At 37.6% G+C, this 15,773-nt stretch overlaps 1 protein-coding gene across 1 annotated transcript in view; it reads left to right on the top strand.

The window, feature by feature from the left end:
- The window catches only part of NAALADL2 (N-acetylated alpha-linked acidic dipeptidase like 2), a 264,780-nt gene that overhangs the window by 72,055 nt on the left and 176,952 nt on the right, over positions 1–15,773 (top strand). Inside the window, exon 2 of the mRNA XM_065748482.1 lies at positions 9,440–9,935. Within this exon, the coding sequence (XP_065604554.1) occupies positions 9,440–9,935 (496 nt within the window). The remainder of the gene's footprint in view (positions 1–9,439; positions 9,936–15,773) is intronic.

Below are 15,773 nucleotides of genomic sequence, written 5' to 3'. Positions count from 1 at the left end.
AAATTCCCTTGAAACTCAAGTGTTTTTAAAACACGTCTGTCTCGAGAAGGAAAATTTTCCATCTGTTCCTGTCACTGGGAAAACACGGCAGATAAAGCCCAAGCTATGAAGCAATTAAATGTATTCCTGCCAAAGGAAGGAAAGCCGAGGTTCTGATTTGTTTTCCTCCTCCTCCTGTCTGAAGGGTTCTCTTGTTAGCACTTCTTAGAAAGGAAAAGCTTGTCTCGCTGAGACCAGATTCTGATGTCTTAGGCATTTTAGGCACTGGCATTTCGTCTGTATCTGAACCTGCTGAGCACCTGCAATGTGTCCTGCTAGGGGTGCCTGTATGTCTGTCCTGCTCCAGCTCTGCTGGGGTTACTGGAGGCTGTTTTGAAGAGCAATAGCAAGGCACTGCACGGGAAAAATGCATGACCAAATCTGAGTTGACACAACCCTTACTTGTTTGTTTATTCTGTACTCTTGTCGCACAAAGATGCCACGGAGGAGGATATTTGTACGCGTTTTGATGACACACAAATTGAGTGAAACTCTGCAGCAAATGTGAATCACAAAATGAAATGCTTCACTTACCAGGGATTGAGGTGATCTGATCTGCATCGTTCGTGTGCTTCAAGGGTTACAAGTCAAGCAGTTTTTAGCAAACTGCTAATCTGCTGTGCTTGCTATATAGTTATAGTTGGTTGCTGTCCCACGAGCTTCCCACAAATGCTCATACAATCTGATTACCATGGTTCACATGCAAAGGGCGCTGGCCTGGGGACTACCACGTCTCATTAATGGAAATGAATTTTGTATGCCATAGCCGCTATGGCTGTGCGTTAAGGCTTTTGTTTTTGTTTCCATTCCTGGCTTTTTTTCCTGTGTTTATTTTTTAAGCAGAAATGTCTGTGTGAGTTTTAATGGCTGGCTATATTGCAAGTTTGAGGATTTTTATTTTTGCGTAGTGGTGTTATTTTTCATAAGAAACAGATGTATTAGCAGTAGAGGGGAAGAGAAAAATTGCATAATCTGTGTTCCTGTTGAACCCTTTAGCTCTGGTTGAACTCTGAATGAGCTCAGTTTAAGGACTGGTGACTCCATCTGCTCGTGGTTGCGGTCACACTGTGGGTGGTACGTTGGAGCACAAGAGCTCTGAGGTCTCCACCAGCCAATGTTTCTATCTCTGACTCGTCAGCTTTTCCATACAACTATCCAGCATTAAGAGAGTTAGTGTAAATGATGCATCATCCCATCTTTTTAAGAGGCTGTAATGCATTCTGCTGTGAAATGAATGTTCTGTTTTTCATCTGATTGCAGAGAAAATAGGACTTAGTCTTCTCTCACTGCTGTTGCTTGGGATATTTTTGGGCTAATGTTGCTATTTGCAGGCAATCCAAGAGAGTAAATATTAGCAGATATGTAAAGTATGCTTAGTGAGTGGTCAGCTACTGCTGTTCTTCTGTGGCTATTTAACGGTTCCAGTGTCTGCAAACTGTCGTTTTTATTTCTTTTAGAGACAGATGTTGTATGAGAGCATGTACCTGAGCTCAGGTATCCAGCATCTCACCAAGACCATCAGCACACATTTAACTGATGGTATAAAGCTGAGTTAGTGCAAACCATTGGTCCTCCTGTTCCTGTACCATTCTCGCAATTTAGATGGCAAGTGCTGTAGTAAGTCTTAGCATCAGGGCTGCTATACAGCTTATAGCTTACTCTAACTCAGTGTAATAAGCTCTGTGTTTCTCAAATGTTTCTTTCCCCATGTTTTTGTTCTTTGTTTATCTTCAGTTGTTAAGGTCTTTAACTCAAAAAATACTGCAGTGTAAACTGTGTAAGTTCTAACAACTGTGCACAAAGTGCGGGCTGGTCTAAAAGATCAAGAAGGTTTTTCAAAAACTTTTCTCTAAAGGAACTGCTCTGTTTATTTTACATTGTGAAGTATTTATTATTTTCCTTTCTAAGGCTGCTTTATTTGTGATAAAGTATTACATTTACTTTCTAAGAAATTATTACTTTAATTTCATTAGTGCTGACTAATGGTGTTAATAAGAACTGCTCAGCAGTCTGTGATAAATTTTGAATATATAAAAGTTAATCTGCCAACTTGTGGTTGTCAAAAGTGGCTATAAAAGGCTGGAATGAGCAAATGAGAATTGAGGTCTTCTTTAGGATAACAAACTTGTCTAGTTTATTCAGTGTAATACAGTCATCTTCATCCATCTCTGCAAGGCTGAGAAATGTGTGTAATTGATGTCTGGTAGTCTATCACATTGAGGTGGAAGATGAAACAACAAAGCACATATCCTGGAAGCAGCAGTGCCTCTTCTCCCTGGGCTGTCGTCATGACTAAGTGGAGTTTGGCAGACTATCAGATCTGGCTGTTTTTTGGGGATTTCATTCTGGAAGGGATAGCACGAAAGTGCAAAACTCTCCTGCAGAGATACTCATCTATAGAGCTGTAGCATGTAGATTTATTTCATTGCCTTGAACATGTTTGAAAAGTGAATGATCCTCAACTGAATGAACAAATCAGTTTTCAGTGTAAGATGCTCAACTCACTGCTGCCTAGAGTGGAGGCTGGCTCAGGAGCTCAGCAGGACTGTGTAACAGGTACACAGGAGTGCTCCCTTTGATTCTTTGTTCCACGAATCCATTAAGGATTCCTCAGCTGACCTGAACTAACGCACCTTGATTTTTTGCTTTAGAGAGAAATCATGAACTCATTTCAGCGTGTAGACATTGGCGCGCTCAGGATGCTGAATGTCACACCACATTGACTATGTGTGAAATAATGTGATAAATTCACAGGAATTGTACACCAGGCAAAATTACACCTCTGGGCAGACTCAAATGACCAAACTTTGACATTTCTCAGACTTGACAGCTTATTTCAGCGGAGATTAAAAGAAAAAACCTAAAAAACAGCACACAAAACAAACCAGAAAGGTCAAAGGCCACCAAAAGCATTACCACTCCACTAGCCTATAGCTATAGCAGTGCTAAATCTTCTAATGTTTCATCACGTGACAAATTAACGCTTCCTCGTTGAGACCTTGCGAACAAGAGCTGTGGCTCCAGGGTTTCACGTATGGCATCAGTCTGTGGAAATCCCGTGGCACTGTCACACATCAGGCTGGGAAAGTGGCTTCAGCGGATGTCCTCTAAGCTTGCCATGGTGGGTAAGTGGTGATAGTGTTATTGCCTTCTCATGGGGTTCTAGAGTGTTGGTGTGCATCAGTGTGTATGGGGGGGGATTTAAACCTGCTTTCAGAAACGTTCCAATCTTGGCTTGCAGTAGCAGTTGCCGTGACAACCTTACTCTGTGTCATTGAGTTTTAACATTCAAGAGTTCATCCAGAAAATAAATTTGGTGTGTTTGTGGAGTAAACTTGCTTATTTTCTGAGTTCTGTGGATACAGATTATTCAGAATAGTAGAAGATGATGCTGCTGCCTTGCTGTGTTTTCTGCTATAAACCGTGCATGGAAACATTAAGACTGTCATCTATCAAAATATAGTAAAATTCCAATAAAGCTAAAATGTAAATGTTGCCATCCTCAGCTCCATAATACATTATCTTTAAGGGCTCCATGTCATTGTTGAAACTGATAAAGCTCAATAAAAACCCACTGAGCAAGAAATGAAATTATTCTCCTATAAAGTGCGCTCTGAGACAAGGTTGTTTGTTTGTTTTATAAGTAGTGACCTGTTTTTTTTTTTGTAGCAAGTTAGAAGATCAGGGCATGGTGACAGTGGAAGCATATTATTTGTGTTTATCAACTTCTTGAATATTTCATTTAAAAGCTGATGTTATTTAAAAAAAAAAAAACTAATCTGAACTTGAGACACTGGCTTCATATGTCATTTCTCTCTGATTGCATTGTGAAATCTTGATGATAGGGTGATAAATCAATAATAGATTTTATTTACTAATTTCCCTGCTAATTCACTTAGATTTTCTTACTATTGGAAGAGCATAGAACCTGGATGAATCCATGATTTATCTGCTGTAACCATAAGAATTTCACAAATTAATCCTAAATTCTGAGAACCAGTCTTGATGGCTTAGTTTTGTGCTGTATCACCAGGAGCAGAAGGGAGCTGGTAGGTGAACTGTTCTGCTCTTTTCCCTCCCAATATTAGCTCTGTTTTTTTCAGCAGAACAGGATCTTCAAAAATACTATTGGTGGTGGTGGTTTGGGTTTTGTTTTGGTCAATTTGCAGGGTTTTTTTGTTTGTTTGTTTACGAAATGTAATCCGCCCCGTATTATTTTTTTGTCTGTATTGGTACCTTTCAAACTATAGTGGACTCCTGCTAGCCAAACTTACTTAGAGTGTAAGAGTTTTCAAGTGTACGTTTTTCACATTTTAAAAGCTAAAATTACTTTTAAAAAAAATTCTTTTAGCAGTAACTTCATTGTGAATGACTGTAATTAAAGAGCAAAAAGCAACTGGGGAAAAAGAAAATTCAAAGTGAAATGTGTCCAAACAAATGACTGACAAAAAACAAAAACAAAAAAAAAACATTGTACAGCACAAAATGAGTCATAAAAAATTAACTTTCTTAAAAGCTGCTAGGGCCTGTTATTGCAGCTATTGCTGTCAGCATTTTCAAGTTAAACAACATTTACAATAATTTTATTTCACATAAAATTCAACTTTAAGTCCAAATGCAAATACCGCAGTCACAGTTTTGGTGTTTTTTTTTATTTTTCTTTTCTTGGTAAAGCTTTGTTTTTTGTTTCTTGTTGTTTTTAGAGGCAATTACAATGTCTAGGGAACTGTGGTGGAAAAAATGTATTCTCAATAATACCTTGACTATGGAAAAAAAATACGTGCAAAGAGACTGATTATTAGGTTTTAATGTATAGGCACTTGGTCTGAGGAAGAATGGGAAAAGGGAAAGATTAAGGTTCATAGAACATTTCTGAGATGATTGATTCTTATGCAGAGGGGGTTGCTTCTAAACTCTAGATCACAGAGTGCCCAGGAAACCGAGCTGTAACCACCAGAATGAGAGGAAAGAGCTGCTCTGGGAATGGGTGCCAAGTGAAGGCTTAATAGTATTATATGAAGAGACAACTTGAATTCAGTGGTTGTCTGTGTTGATCTGTTTTTTCTTACTTTATTGAATTTACTGCAATATATTCGTTTTGTTATTTACTGGTTTCATAGGACGTTCATGTTATTCGACCTTTCTGTAGGGGAGATATTAGAGAGAGCCAGTGTGATATAGATGATACCTTTCACATAGTCCTCATTAAATAGCTTCCAAAGGCTTCATTGATAAGGGATTTAAGCAGGAAAAGCATCCCAAGTGGTTTCTGGTGGTTTCATAACAAGATGTACTGACTGGACAGAAGGTAAATGCATTATTTTTGCCTCAGAGAACAGGTAGATTTGAAACAGGCTTGCTAAGGCAATAATGATCTCTTAAAGACTGACTCTTAATTTCTTGTGTATGTTCAATTTGAAGGGATACTTAGCATTGATTTGATACTTCATTATAAACATTCTCCATGCAAATAAATGGAAGTATGGAAAGGGGCGTGAACTTTATTGGTCATCAGTTTGCTATGTTCTGTATTCCAGAATTTACGATCCACTTTGTTGTCCCTCTAAAACAGCTTTCAAGGTTACTTCGTGCGCATTCAGGCTTCTAGCATTTTACAATTGCTTTTTTATCTTTATAATAAAATATGTATTTAGCGACAATTAAATGTTGAAACAGCTTGCTGGCAGATGGGTAGGATTTTCTGTCTCCTGAAGTTTTCAGAAGTACGTATCGTTTTATGGTCTTTGCTATTGAGAAAGCTGAGCTTGAGTATCAGAGTGGCTTTTCTTGACTTTACAGTTTATCCTTCTCTCTGTTGCCTATTTTTATGTTGTTATTCTCTTTGTAATGTTTGCTTTATCCTTCTACTTCTTAACTGGAACTATATTTAACACATAATCTTCAAGTCATAGTACCCCTTTAACCAGCCAAGTGGTAAACAGAACTGCTAATGTAACAGTATATATATTTATACCATTCAGAACCAGGCAGTCACTTTCTAAACACGTTTTAAAATATGTGATGGGATGTATATTTGGATATTTCTTGGTAAGATTTGTTATCTCTTTAGACACAAAAAAATGAACTTGGCTACGTTACTATAAGAATGAAGACCGTATCTGGGGCTGTTCTTGCTTTATTTGTATTTAACTAAACCACACGCATTGCTAAGCAGGTCCCACCAAAGTCTGTCTCAAATATAATGCAGAAATGTATTACAATTTTTTTATGTTTCAGTTCATTTAGTTTATTTTCTGAAGTGTGGTGAATAGTTTTGGTGCTTTGTATGCGAGTTGAATTCATGTGTTATGCTGTGGAGTGTAGGTACTACACTCTGCATTAACAGCCATTTGAAGAAATTTTGTATTAATTTTTATTATGGATTTATATTTTGAGATTTAAATAACTTTTATTAATACACTTCATTGAACAACAGAATATGTTTTTTAAATGTAATAAATGCAGAGAAAACTTAAGTATCACTGATAGATAATAGACACTATTTATAAATTCAGCAAGATTATTAGCCATGCAACTACATCATAAAACTGCCTTTGATTCTTATTCCATGGGTAATTCTGCCATAACCTGTTAGGAGTTTATTTGACTAAAGCCTTGTATTAAATGACTCTATTAATTCTGGAGTTGAAATTATATAGTAGTGATTTGTTTTGCTTATGAAGGGCAAAACACTCATCTTTTAATGATTTTCTAGCAGAAAGCAGTATGAAGTGATGCTGGGAAGATGAACCTGTTGGGCAGTTGTTATTACCTAACAGTGTCACTGATGGTTTGTAAATTATTCCCTTCATCAACAAAGCAGGAGGAGACAGAGTAAAAGGAAAGATAAATAGCTTGAAGATTGGTTGGCTCTGTTTTCCAACGGGTATTTATTAGCACTTGATGTCTGTTTGGTGCCTGGTAATGAGCACAGTGCACCAGTGGACCAGTTCTGAAGCTGACATTATTCAACATCTTCCCCCAAAACTGGATGAGGAGACAGCATGCTCTCTCTGGAGATTTTGAAGTGAAGTACAGCTGGGGAAAAGAGGTTGACATGGTGCGCTGTAGACCGTCAATTTGGGATTAGCATTACAGGAGGTGCCAAGTGGCAGAGTTGTGATCAAGGCAGGCAGCCCCCTGTCTATGGCTTAGCATATCGAGGAATGTCACTGCTCTCCTGTACTGTAAGGCCACAACTGAGTTGTTGTGCCCGGTTTTGGATCCTTCCATTCAAGAAGGATGCTGAGAAAACTGGAAGGACTCAGAGCGAACAGCTCCTGACTTAAGGCTTGTTTCTTCTGTTGACACAGGCAAAATGACAGCAGCAAACTCTTTGGTAGGGGCAGGCAGTAAAAGAAAGTGCAAGTTGTGGCACAGAAAGTTCAGGCTGATGTTAGAAAAATTTTCAGAGGGGAAGTACCACAGCTTAGCAGAGAGGTACTTTCCATCCTGGGAACCTTAGAAGGTTCAGCAGGACAACATAGTAATGCGCCTCATACTGTGCTGGCAATGGTCCTGCTGTGAATAAGATTCTGGACTAGCTAATCTCCCAAGGTCCCTTGAAACTAATATTTTTTGAATAAATGATTATTCACTTGGAAGAATTAAGGACGTGTTATTTTACAGTACTCTAGCTACAAACTTTTTTCCACTTTGTTCTCTGATCTGCAAAGCACTGAAGCATATGCATAATGTTAAGCATGCATCATGGCAAGATGCACAAAGGTATGGAATGGCAGCACCGAAGTGATTGCTAAATTGACCAGAGTCTGTGAAGATGTGGACTGTCTACATATTTTCAGGGAAGGTATCTTTACTAGCAATTTTTTGATCCTGAAGGACACTAGCATGATTTTAAAATATTCCCTGTGGGTTTTCCAGCAACATTTGGATGTCTGGAAAGCATGCGTGTCCATTGCTTCAGATGTGTTTAAAATTATGGAATGAAGTGTGCTTAAACTTAGTTCAGCTCTCTCTATCCTCTGCTACTTCCACTTTGCATAGAAGTGTTTGGTCTGCTGGTGGAGAATTGATATGCAAAGTGCATACAATAGGTAAACCTGAAACATGTACCTCAGGTATGTGCTGTCTTTGCTGTTACTGGACTGCCTGACAGTTATAGGCAAGGGATATTTATATGCCTGCACAAGGAAATAGGATCTGTAAATTGGTATTGTAGAGAGCAAGATAGACTTTCAGTGGACAATAGGCTGTTCATTATGTCAATGCTTTCTAACGGTTTGCTCGCTTCAAAAGAGCTTCAAACAGGCTAAATTTTTCTCTGCTATTAGAGTGGGTTCATCTATTATGTGGCCTCAATAACGTTATCTGGAGGCACTTCTTAGAAAATGCCTTAAAATGTCAAAATGGAAAGATAATGTAGAGTTGTAGGGTTCAGTTTGATATCTATCACTGCAAGGAGTCGAATATCTTTATCTTCATTTTATTCTAGTTGATGAGTTTGAAGTTAGAAAAGCTCTTGATTACAGATACCTATGTGATGAAATAGCTATTGTCAAAGTATGGAGGAAAATGGCACCCCACCCAACTTGCAGTCTGTTAAAAATGATTTGTTGGAAATTGACTTTGAATGTTTGTACTGGAGGTCAGTTCCCCTTGGAGGGCTTGTACTTCCTTCGAAGTGTCTAGAAGTGCCACAGATAGGCCACGCTATTAAAGGAACGATCTTGATGCAAATATGTATCTGGCAGTGATTTTTATTCATTAAATTGGGAAATGTAAGTAGAGCCAAACAGCTGGGAGAATTTCTAAGTAAATTCATCAGTCATTCAGGAACTATGCATTTAAAATACCTATAAATAATAGAATCTTCCATCTAAAAAGAAGGCTCTGATTGATGTGTAAGTAGAGTGTTAGTCTGAAATTTCTTTAACTTCTCATTTCCTTGTGTTTAGGATCAGACCCAGGCGAGTTTTGTTATTTTTATTTTTGAAACTTTATTTTAGCAGCATTATTTTGTACAGTGTGTGCAATAAAATTGATGTGCACAGTTACGCTTTAATATGACTTTCAGATAATAAATAATTGTTTTGGAAACTCTGTATCTTCACTCAAATTTTTATTGCTATCTCGAGACTGACAAAAATAATGGACTAACTTCTATGTTTTGCCATTGGTACTCATCAATTCCTTTTACTCATATCCTTCAATATATTGTATCCTTTTGAATATCTTATTTCCTCTCTAATGATTATTGTGGGACCACCGATTCTACAAAGAATAAAAGGGAGATGGAAATGGGGTGAAACTGAGATTTTGCTTTTTAATACGTATTTTCAATTCTTCCAGGTTTGCCAAGGAGTTATAAATTGTTTATTTTTACATGAGTAAACAAACACTCAGTTTTTTGGTTTTTTTTTGCAATTTGTTTTCATAGTTAAAAAGATGGCCTATCACAAAGTGAATGCGGACCAGAGAACCCAGGGGCAATATCTTGATAGTGATGACCTCCAGGCCACAGCACTGGAACTGGAATGGGACATGGAAAAAGAGCTGGAGGAGCCTGGCTTTGACCATTTCCGACTGGATGGTGCAGTCCAGCATCACCTGGGAAACTCGCAGAGCCCCGACCTCGATCTCGAACCCATCCAGCCATCTGCTTCTCCTAAGGGAAGATTCCAGCGCCTTCAGGAAGACCCTGAGTACATCTCACACTACACGAGGCAGTCACCAAAGAACCACCGCTGCAGTTTTCTTCGGATACTGAAAGTATTTTGTGCTGCTTTGATTTTATTTATTTTTGGAATTGTGATAGGGTATTACGCAGGCAAGAAATGCCCTTCTGCTCCAGCATCTCCAGAACCATATAACCCTCATATCTACCGTGAAATCCTCAAGGAAATCAAAGCTGAAAATATTCAGCAGATTTACAGGTATGTATTTTAATTCTTTTCTTTTTTTCCACTAAATGCCATCAGATGCAAATGTTAAGAATTCCTAAAAATGAATTTTATTTACAAACCTTGGATTTTCCTTTGTGAATAATATTTATAACAGTGTGAATTTGTCTTAGTTTTTGTGCTATGGAAATATATTAATTTTAGGAGGATCAGTAACTTCTCTGCTCAATATACTAGCATTACCTTTCATAAACGCTGATTGAAAAACGTGGACTATTCAGGTTGAGTATAGGAGAAAGTATCAGATTTTCTGGATGCAGTCGATCATCAGATAACATTGTTGAGAAGCAAAGTTTTAGACTGTGGTTTGTAGTATTTGGATCTCCATGAAATCCCCATCTGATCTCTGGGAAATAGGTGAATTTTTGCCATTTTCAGCCTGTGAATGAGAAGTCATCCTTTAGTTTTCATGCTTTTAGAGGGGAAAACTGAAATCTGAGCTATAAGAGATTGTTTTTGTAATGTAATCAGGAGGATAACTCCTCACAAAAAGTTTTTCAAATTTGCCAAATTGAAAACAAACAGTGTCTAATACATAACACCTATTAACTTGGATATGGACATGAAGTGTTATGAAATGCTTACTGAGACCTCTGACTGGGTTTTATTTTTATTATTTCTCTGTACAGAAACTTTCTACTGATTTGAAACTTTTTAAAGTACTTTTGTACGAGAGTACAATCACTTTTTTCGTGCTGTGAATATGGAAGAAACTAGGTTTTCCTGCCAATTTTTTTAAAGCTGTTTCTTCATGAAGGAGGAGTTTGACTTATTTCTGGCTTCTGGAAGTGACCCAGTGCAGTAACAGTTCTTTTTTTGTGGTAAAGGAAATGCATTGCACATTTTTTTTGGTCAGTAGCAGTTCAGAAGTGGCAGATTTTATAAACTCAGGATTAAGAAGGATTGTTGTAGAGGAAATTGTAAGAGTTTGAGTATTTCAGAAGTAAATGGAAAGTAATTATTGAAATATTCCAATACAATTTGTCTCTTTTTTTTTTGTAAACCTGACCCTAAAATCCTTGAAGTGGTTAGTAGAGTGCTTTGAACCAATATTACTACTACTTACAAGTTTGAAGTGCGTGTGTATGTGTGTATATATATATACACAATATAAAGAACTGAGTGCCAGTTTTCATGTGCTGATCTGTTTCAGCTTTATGGATCCAGTTATTTTCACAACAGGAAAGGATACAGGTGATGAACAATGGTGGTTATATATATTAAAGATTTAACTTCTGTGTCTGCTCACAAAGGAAAGTAGACTGAAGACTGTTGTCAGGCTTAATCATGAGCAAAGTATTTTAATAAGCTGGATTCTACTGATGGTATTACAGAAATTACAGAAAATTGCAGAGCTCTTGTCAGTCTCAGGATAATATTCCAGTACTTTGTTTTGGGATTAGGAATCACTTGCCATTTTGTTATTTTGAATAGTAGCTTAAAAACATTCTGCTGTTTCATCACTTTTCAAGTTATTTTGGCTAGCTATTGAGAAGCTAATTTGAATCTGGCCTTTGGGTAAAATCAATTATAGAAATACTTTGCATCTAACAAAACTTGGTCTTGTCATACTTTAATTAACATAATACTTAGAACATGGTGTTTTTTTTCCTATGTTATAGCAAGATTTCCACAAGCGTCATTAAGCATTAGTTTCTCTGCTTATTGCTTCTGTATGTAAATATACAATCATTGCTTTTAGTTTACTGTATTACCCATGCTATTTTTCTTTACCCAACATTTTCATCTGAGAAAGTTTTTATCACGTGTTCCGGTAAGCTGTTTTCCCTCAACATCTGTTTGTCAAGACTCAAAGCTATTTCAGTGAAACCTGCGTATAGGTAGTCCCACAAATGTGGGACACACAGCATATGTTTTCTTGGGGAAAGAAAAAAAACCTGACAAAATCGATATATGTTATTTTATGTCTTTTTTCAATGTAATATACTTTGAATTACTAGCAATAAGTGGCAGCTGCTTAGCTTGCAATTTCTAAATGTTACTGAGAATGACATTAATTTAATTTTCGTAGCCTACTACTTAGATCAGACTCAATAAATGTAAGAAATTTTGCTAACAATTCTGATAAAGGAGTTGGGGAAAAATGTGTTGAGGACACGGCCTGTGCCAGTCATATTATCCCAGTAGACATCACCTTAATGTACTTGGAGGTCTGGAGTGGGAACTTTCTGTTGCGATGAAGTCTGCTGGAACTAGTTGTTGTTTTGTGTATTGGGACCCTCTGGGCTGTAAATGAAGTTGCTGAAATGCACTAGGGACTTCTGTTTTTTTTTTTTTTTAATTGGGATTTGGACTAGATTCTGTGCAAGTTAAATGGAGGGATCACATTGTGTGACAGCAGTTGGTCTTCAGAGTTTGCTGAAATAGGAGAGAGAGGCATGCCTGCCCAGCTTCTCCCATTTTGACTTCTGGGGAGAGCTCATTTGCTGCTCTTCTGCCAGTCCCACCCTGGCTGTTGGTGTCAGCCACTTTTTTCTTACTCTGTCTTCAAGAAATGCAAGAGGAGAAAAGAAAATAAAAGAAAAAAAGATATAACGAGTCTACCATGCTTATTTTATACGGAGCTTTGATTTTTGATTTGACTTCTATAAGTTCACTTCAGTTGATTCATATTGAATGATGTGTAAAGAAAGATGGACTGTTGTGGTGCTGTTTGTGATAATTCTAGCTATACCTTATCTGATCAGTTAATTCTCTCAAACATTATCTTAAAAACCCTCATAGCCTTGCAGTGCTTTATTGTGCCGTCCCTCTCAAAAATGAGAGGTGTCAGTTACTGGCAGATTCACAGCCTTGTGACTGTGAAAGATGAATGTGTTTCCATGATTAAGAACAAGGACCGACAGACTACAGACTTCTTTGCTTTGCTCTTCATCCGGTCCATAGGGCTGTTCTTATGTTTCAGCTCTGCTTTTCATTCTGTATATCCTCCCTCAAATCTTTCTTCACTGAGATATCTTCCCCCTCGAGCAATAGGGAGGTTTAAATCCCTTCGTAATGCGTCTAGTTTCTAACTAACTGTCCTCTAGAGGCATATCTTTTCCTTCTTCCAGCTGGTAATATCACCTGCAGAATCTCACAAATCCATCTCTGGCAAGAATTGATTTGTCACCAGTGCCTGGTGCTATCCATAACTGAAGCCTAGTTCTTCAAAGGGCTGTGGGAAAGTAGACAGCAGCAGCTCCCCTACACAGTCATTGCCAAAGAAACAAAAGTTGCTCTGCAGAGAGGAAAGAACTTTACATCTTTGTCTGAAAGTGAGGAAGGAAACTTCCTTCAGACTCAGGTTTCACTTGTCCCTCAGCAGTTATATTCAGAGCTGTTAAAACTTTGGAGCTTCAAACGTTTGTATCAAGTAAAGCCTACAAAACAGTTGGCAAGCAAGGAGAGCCCAGAATGTCTTGGAAAAGTTGAACTGTGAAAATTCAGAATGAATAAAATTTAAGTCACCTGTGGGACAGAAAATTCAGTGTTTCCAAATGAGAAAACTCAGCAGGAGGAGTTCATCACCCTCCAATGGGAAGAGAACAAGGGGAGAAAGGAAAAATAATCATGTTTTTATTTGTGCTTCTGGAGACTGCTTCTCCCAGGAAAGACCCATTCTGTCTCCACTGCCATTAGTAGTTACTGTTCATTAATAGGTACCCACTGACATATTCATGGGTGAATAGCTGGCCTAGGCCACTGCTGCTTTACCTGCAGTCTGAGCGGCTGTCTTTATGTTCACAGGATGTGAACAAATCCTGACTTCTGTCGTGCCAGCACTGGAGAACTACCTTGCAAACAGCAAGTCTGTGGGAATTCATCCTGTTTGCTGCTGGCTATCAGTCTCATATTTATTGTATTGCTGTAAAAATGCAAGAACTAAATATAGTTAGCCTGAGTCTGAATACCTCTCTGCTACATCTTTAGAAATTGATATATCCATGTTTCTGGGTAAGCAGGAGCTCAGTGAACTCACCCAGATTTATTTCTTTCCCCTATTTTACGTAATCACTTGGGATTCTTTTTATTCTCATGACAATTTTCAATGTGTATTTATAAGTACAAAGACCTTTTGAAAGGGGATGAGTAATATCATACAAGTGAAAGTTTCCCCTTATCCTCCTGGTACCTCGCCCATAAAGAATGGCTCTGAGAACATGAGGAGGTATCTTTTGTGCAGGAAAGTTGCCCCGCGTGACCTAAGCTATTATCTGTGGAACACTAACTTGATAAATTTTGGCTCCAGATACCCACTTATGTCAAATCTGAATTTTTTCTCTGCTCCAAAATAGTCTATATTTGTACTTCAAAGGTATTAATAGAAAGGCCTGTCTATTCTATAGTTTTCGTGGATTTCATTTGATTTTCCTTCTTTTTTGTTTTTTTTTATTCTTTTTATTTTTTGAAATGGCTTAACGTAGTTCTTTCATTTGTTTTTCTATAGATGGAAGAAAGAAGTGTTATATTGGTATAGTGATAGACTGTATAGTTTGTTCTTTTAGTGTTAGCTGCAACGTATGCTTATAAAATTCCTCTTTCTGTTTGAAGAAAGAGCTTATGGCTTATTCAACATCTAAGGACAATATTGATATGAAGTCCACTATGTGATTCACTGAAAACAATGTTTCCCCTCTGTTGATTATTTTTCTTAATGGGAACCATAAAAATATATTGAATTTGGGATTTTTGATTTGGGAAATCATTTATAGCAAAGTGTGATTTTTGTATTATAACTGTGTCCTTTGTAAATGAAGTGTATAGTGTTGCTTTAAAGTTTGTTGTGTTATTTTTTGTAAGCAATACACCAGTGTAATATAGTAAGGGATTAGATCCAGTAAGCTATACATTCACATTGGCATAATAAGTAATGACTCTCTTGATAAATTTCCTCATCTGTCACAGCCCACATGAATGGCTTCTGCCTTACTGCAGCTTACTCAAATGAACACGCAGTTCTGCACTAGGAAAAATAGAAAGGAAATCACAACTGGGCCAACCTATCTGTTTAGAAACACTTTAAAAGAAAGAAAAACACAAGTATTTAGTTTTGTTGTTGAGGCATAAGAAAATGACAGATACTGCCAAACCTCTGAGACCTTTTTGTACAAAAAGAGAAGCAGGAGGATTTGTGCATTGTGTGTGATGTCCTGTGTGGCTACAAACTGAAAACTGAGATTGATGCTTTGGGATATTCTCCTATAATGATATAATTCCAAGTTGTTTATTTTGTGGAAGAGCTGAATGTGTAGATTAGCTAATTAGGAATTGTTGAAGGCTTTTCTTCCTTACTGTTTTTTCTTAAATCTTTCTTTATTTTTTGATCCAGTATCTCAGTGCAGCGTTTACAGCGTTGGGGTGGAAACACGAGGGGAGGAAGATGGTGGGCATTCCAGTTCTGGTGAGAGAGTACACAAGGACAGAGGGGACTGAGGGTTGTAGACCTGCTCTGTGTTAGGAGGAACAGGACCTGAAACCTGAACTTCTCACACTGTGCCTCACATTTTCTAATGAAAAAAGGAACACCTGTTCTTGACTGGCTATAGAGTGTAAATGGATTCTGCTCTGACGGCTTCTTTCTGGATTGTTTAATCTTCTTTTAAAGTTAGGTTACCTTGCCAGTTTGCCTCAAATTTGTTATAAGCAGATGTGTGGCTAGAGTTTAGAGTGAAAACCAATTTCCATGGCTATTAGATATCAGCTACCTCTTTACCATGACTGCTAAAAGTGTGGGGCAATTTAGTCCTAATTAGAAATAGCAATTCTGAGCGGGAACAAGTACTACTTTTTCTCATAGATGATTAAATG

Source organism: Cyrtonyx montezumae, unplaced genomic scaffold, assembly GCF_038088225.1.
Source record: "Cyrtonyx montezumae isolate F1298 unplaced genomic scaffold, pur_monq_1.0 scaffold_5, whole genome shotgun sequence".
Taxonomy (NCBI): Eukaryota; Metazoa; Chordata; class Aves; order Galliformes; family Odontophoridae; genus Cyrtonyx; species Cyrtonyx montezumae.
This window is presented reverse-complemented; position numbering and strand designations above follow the sequence as displayed.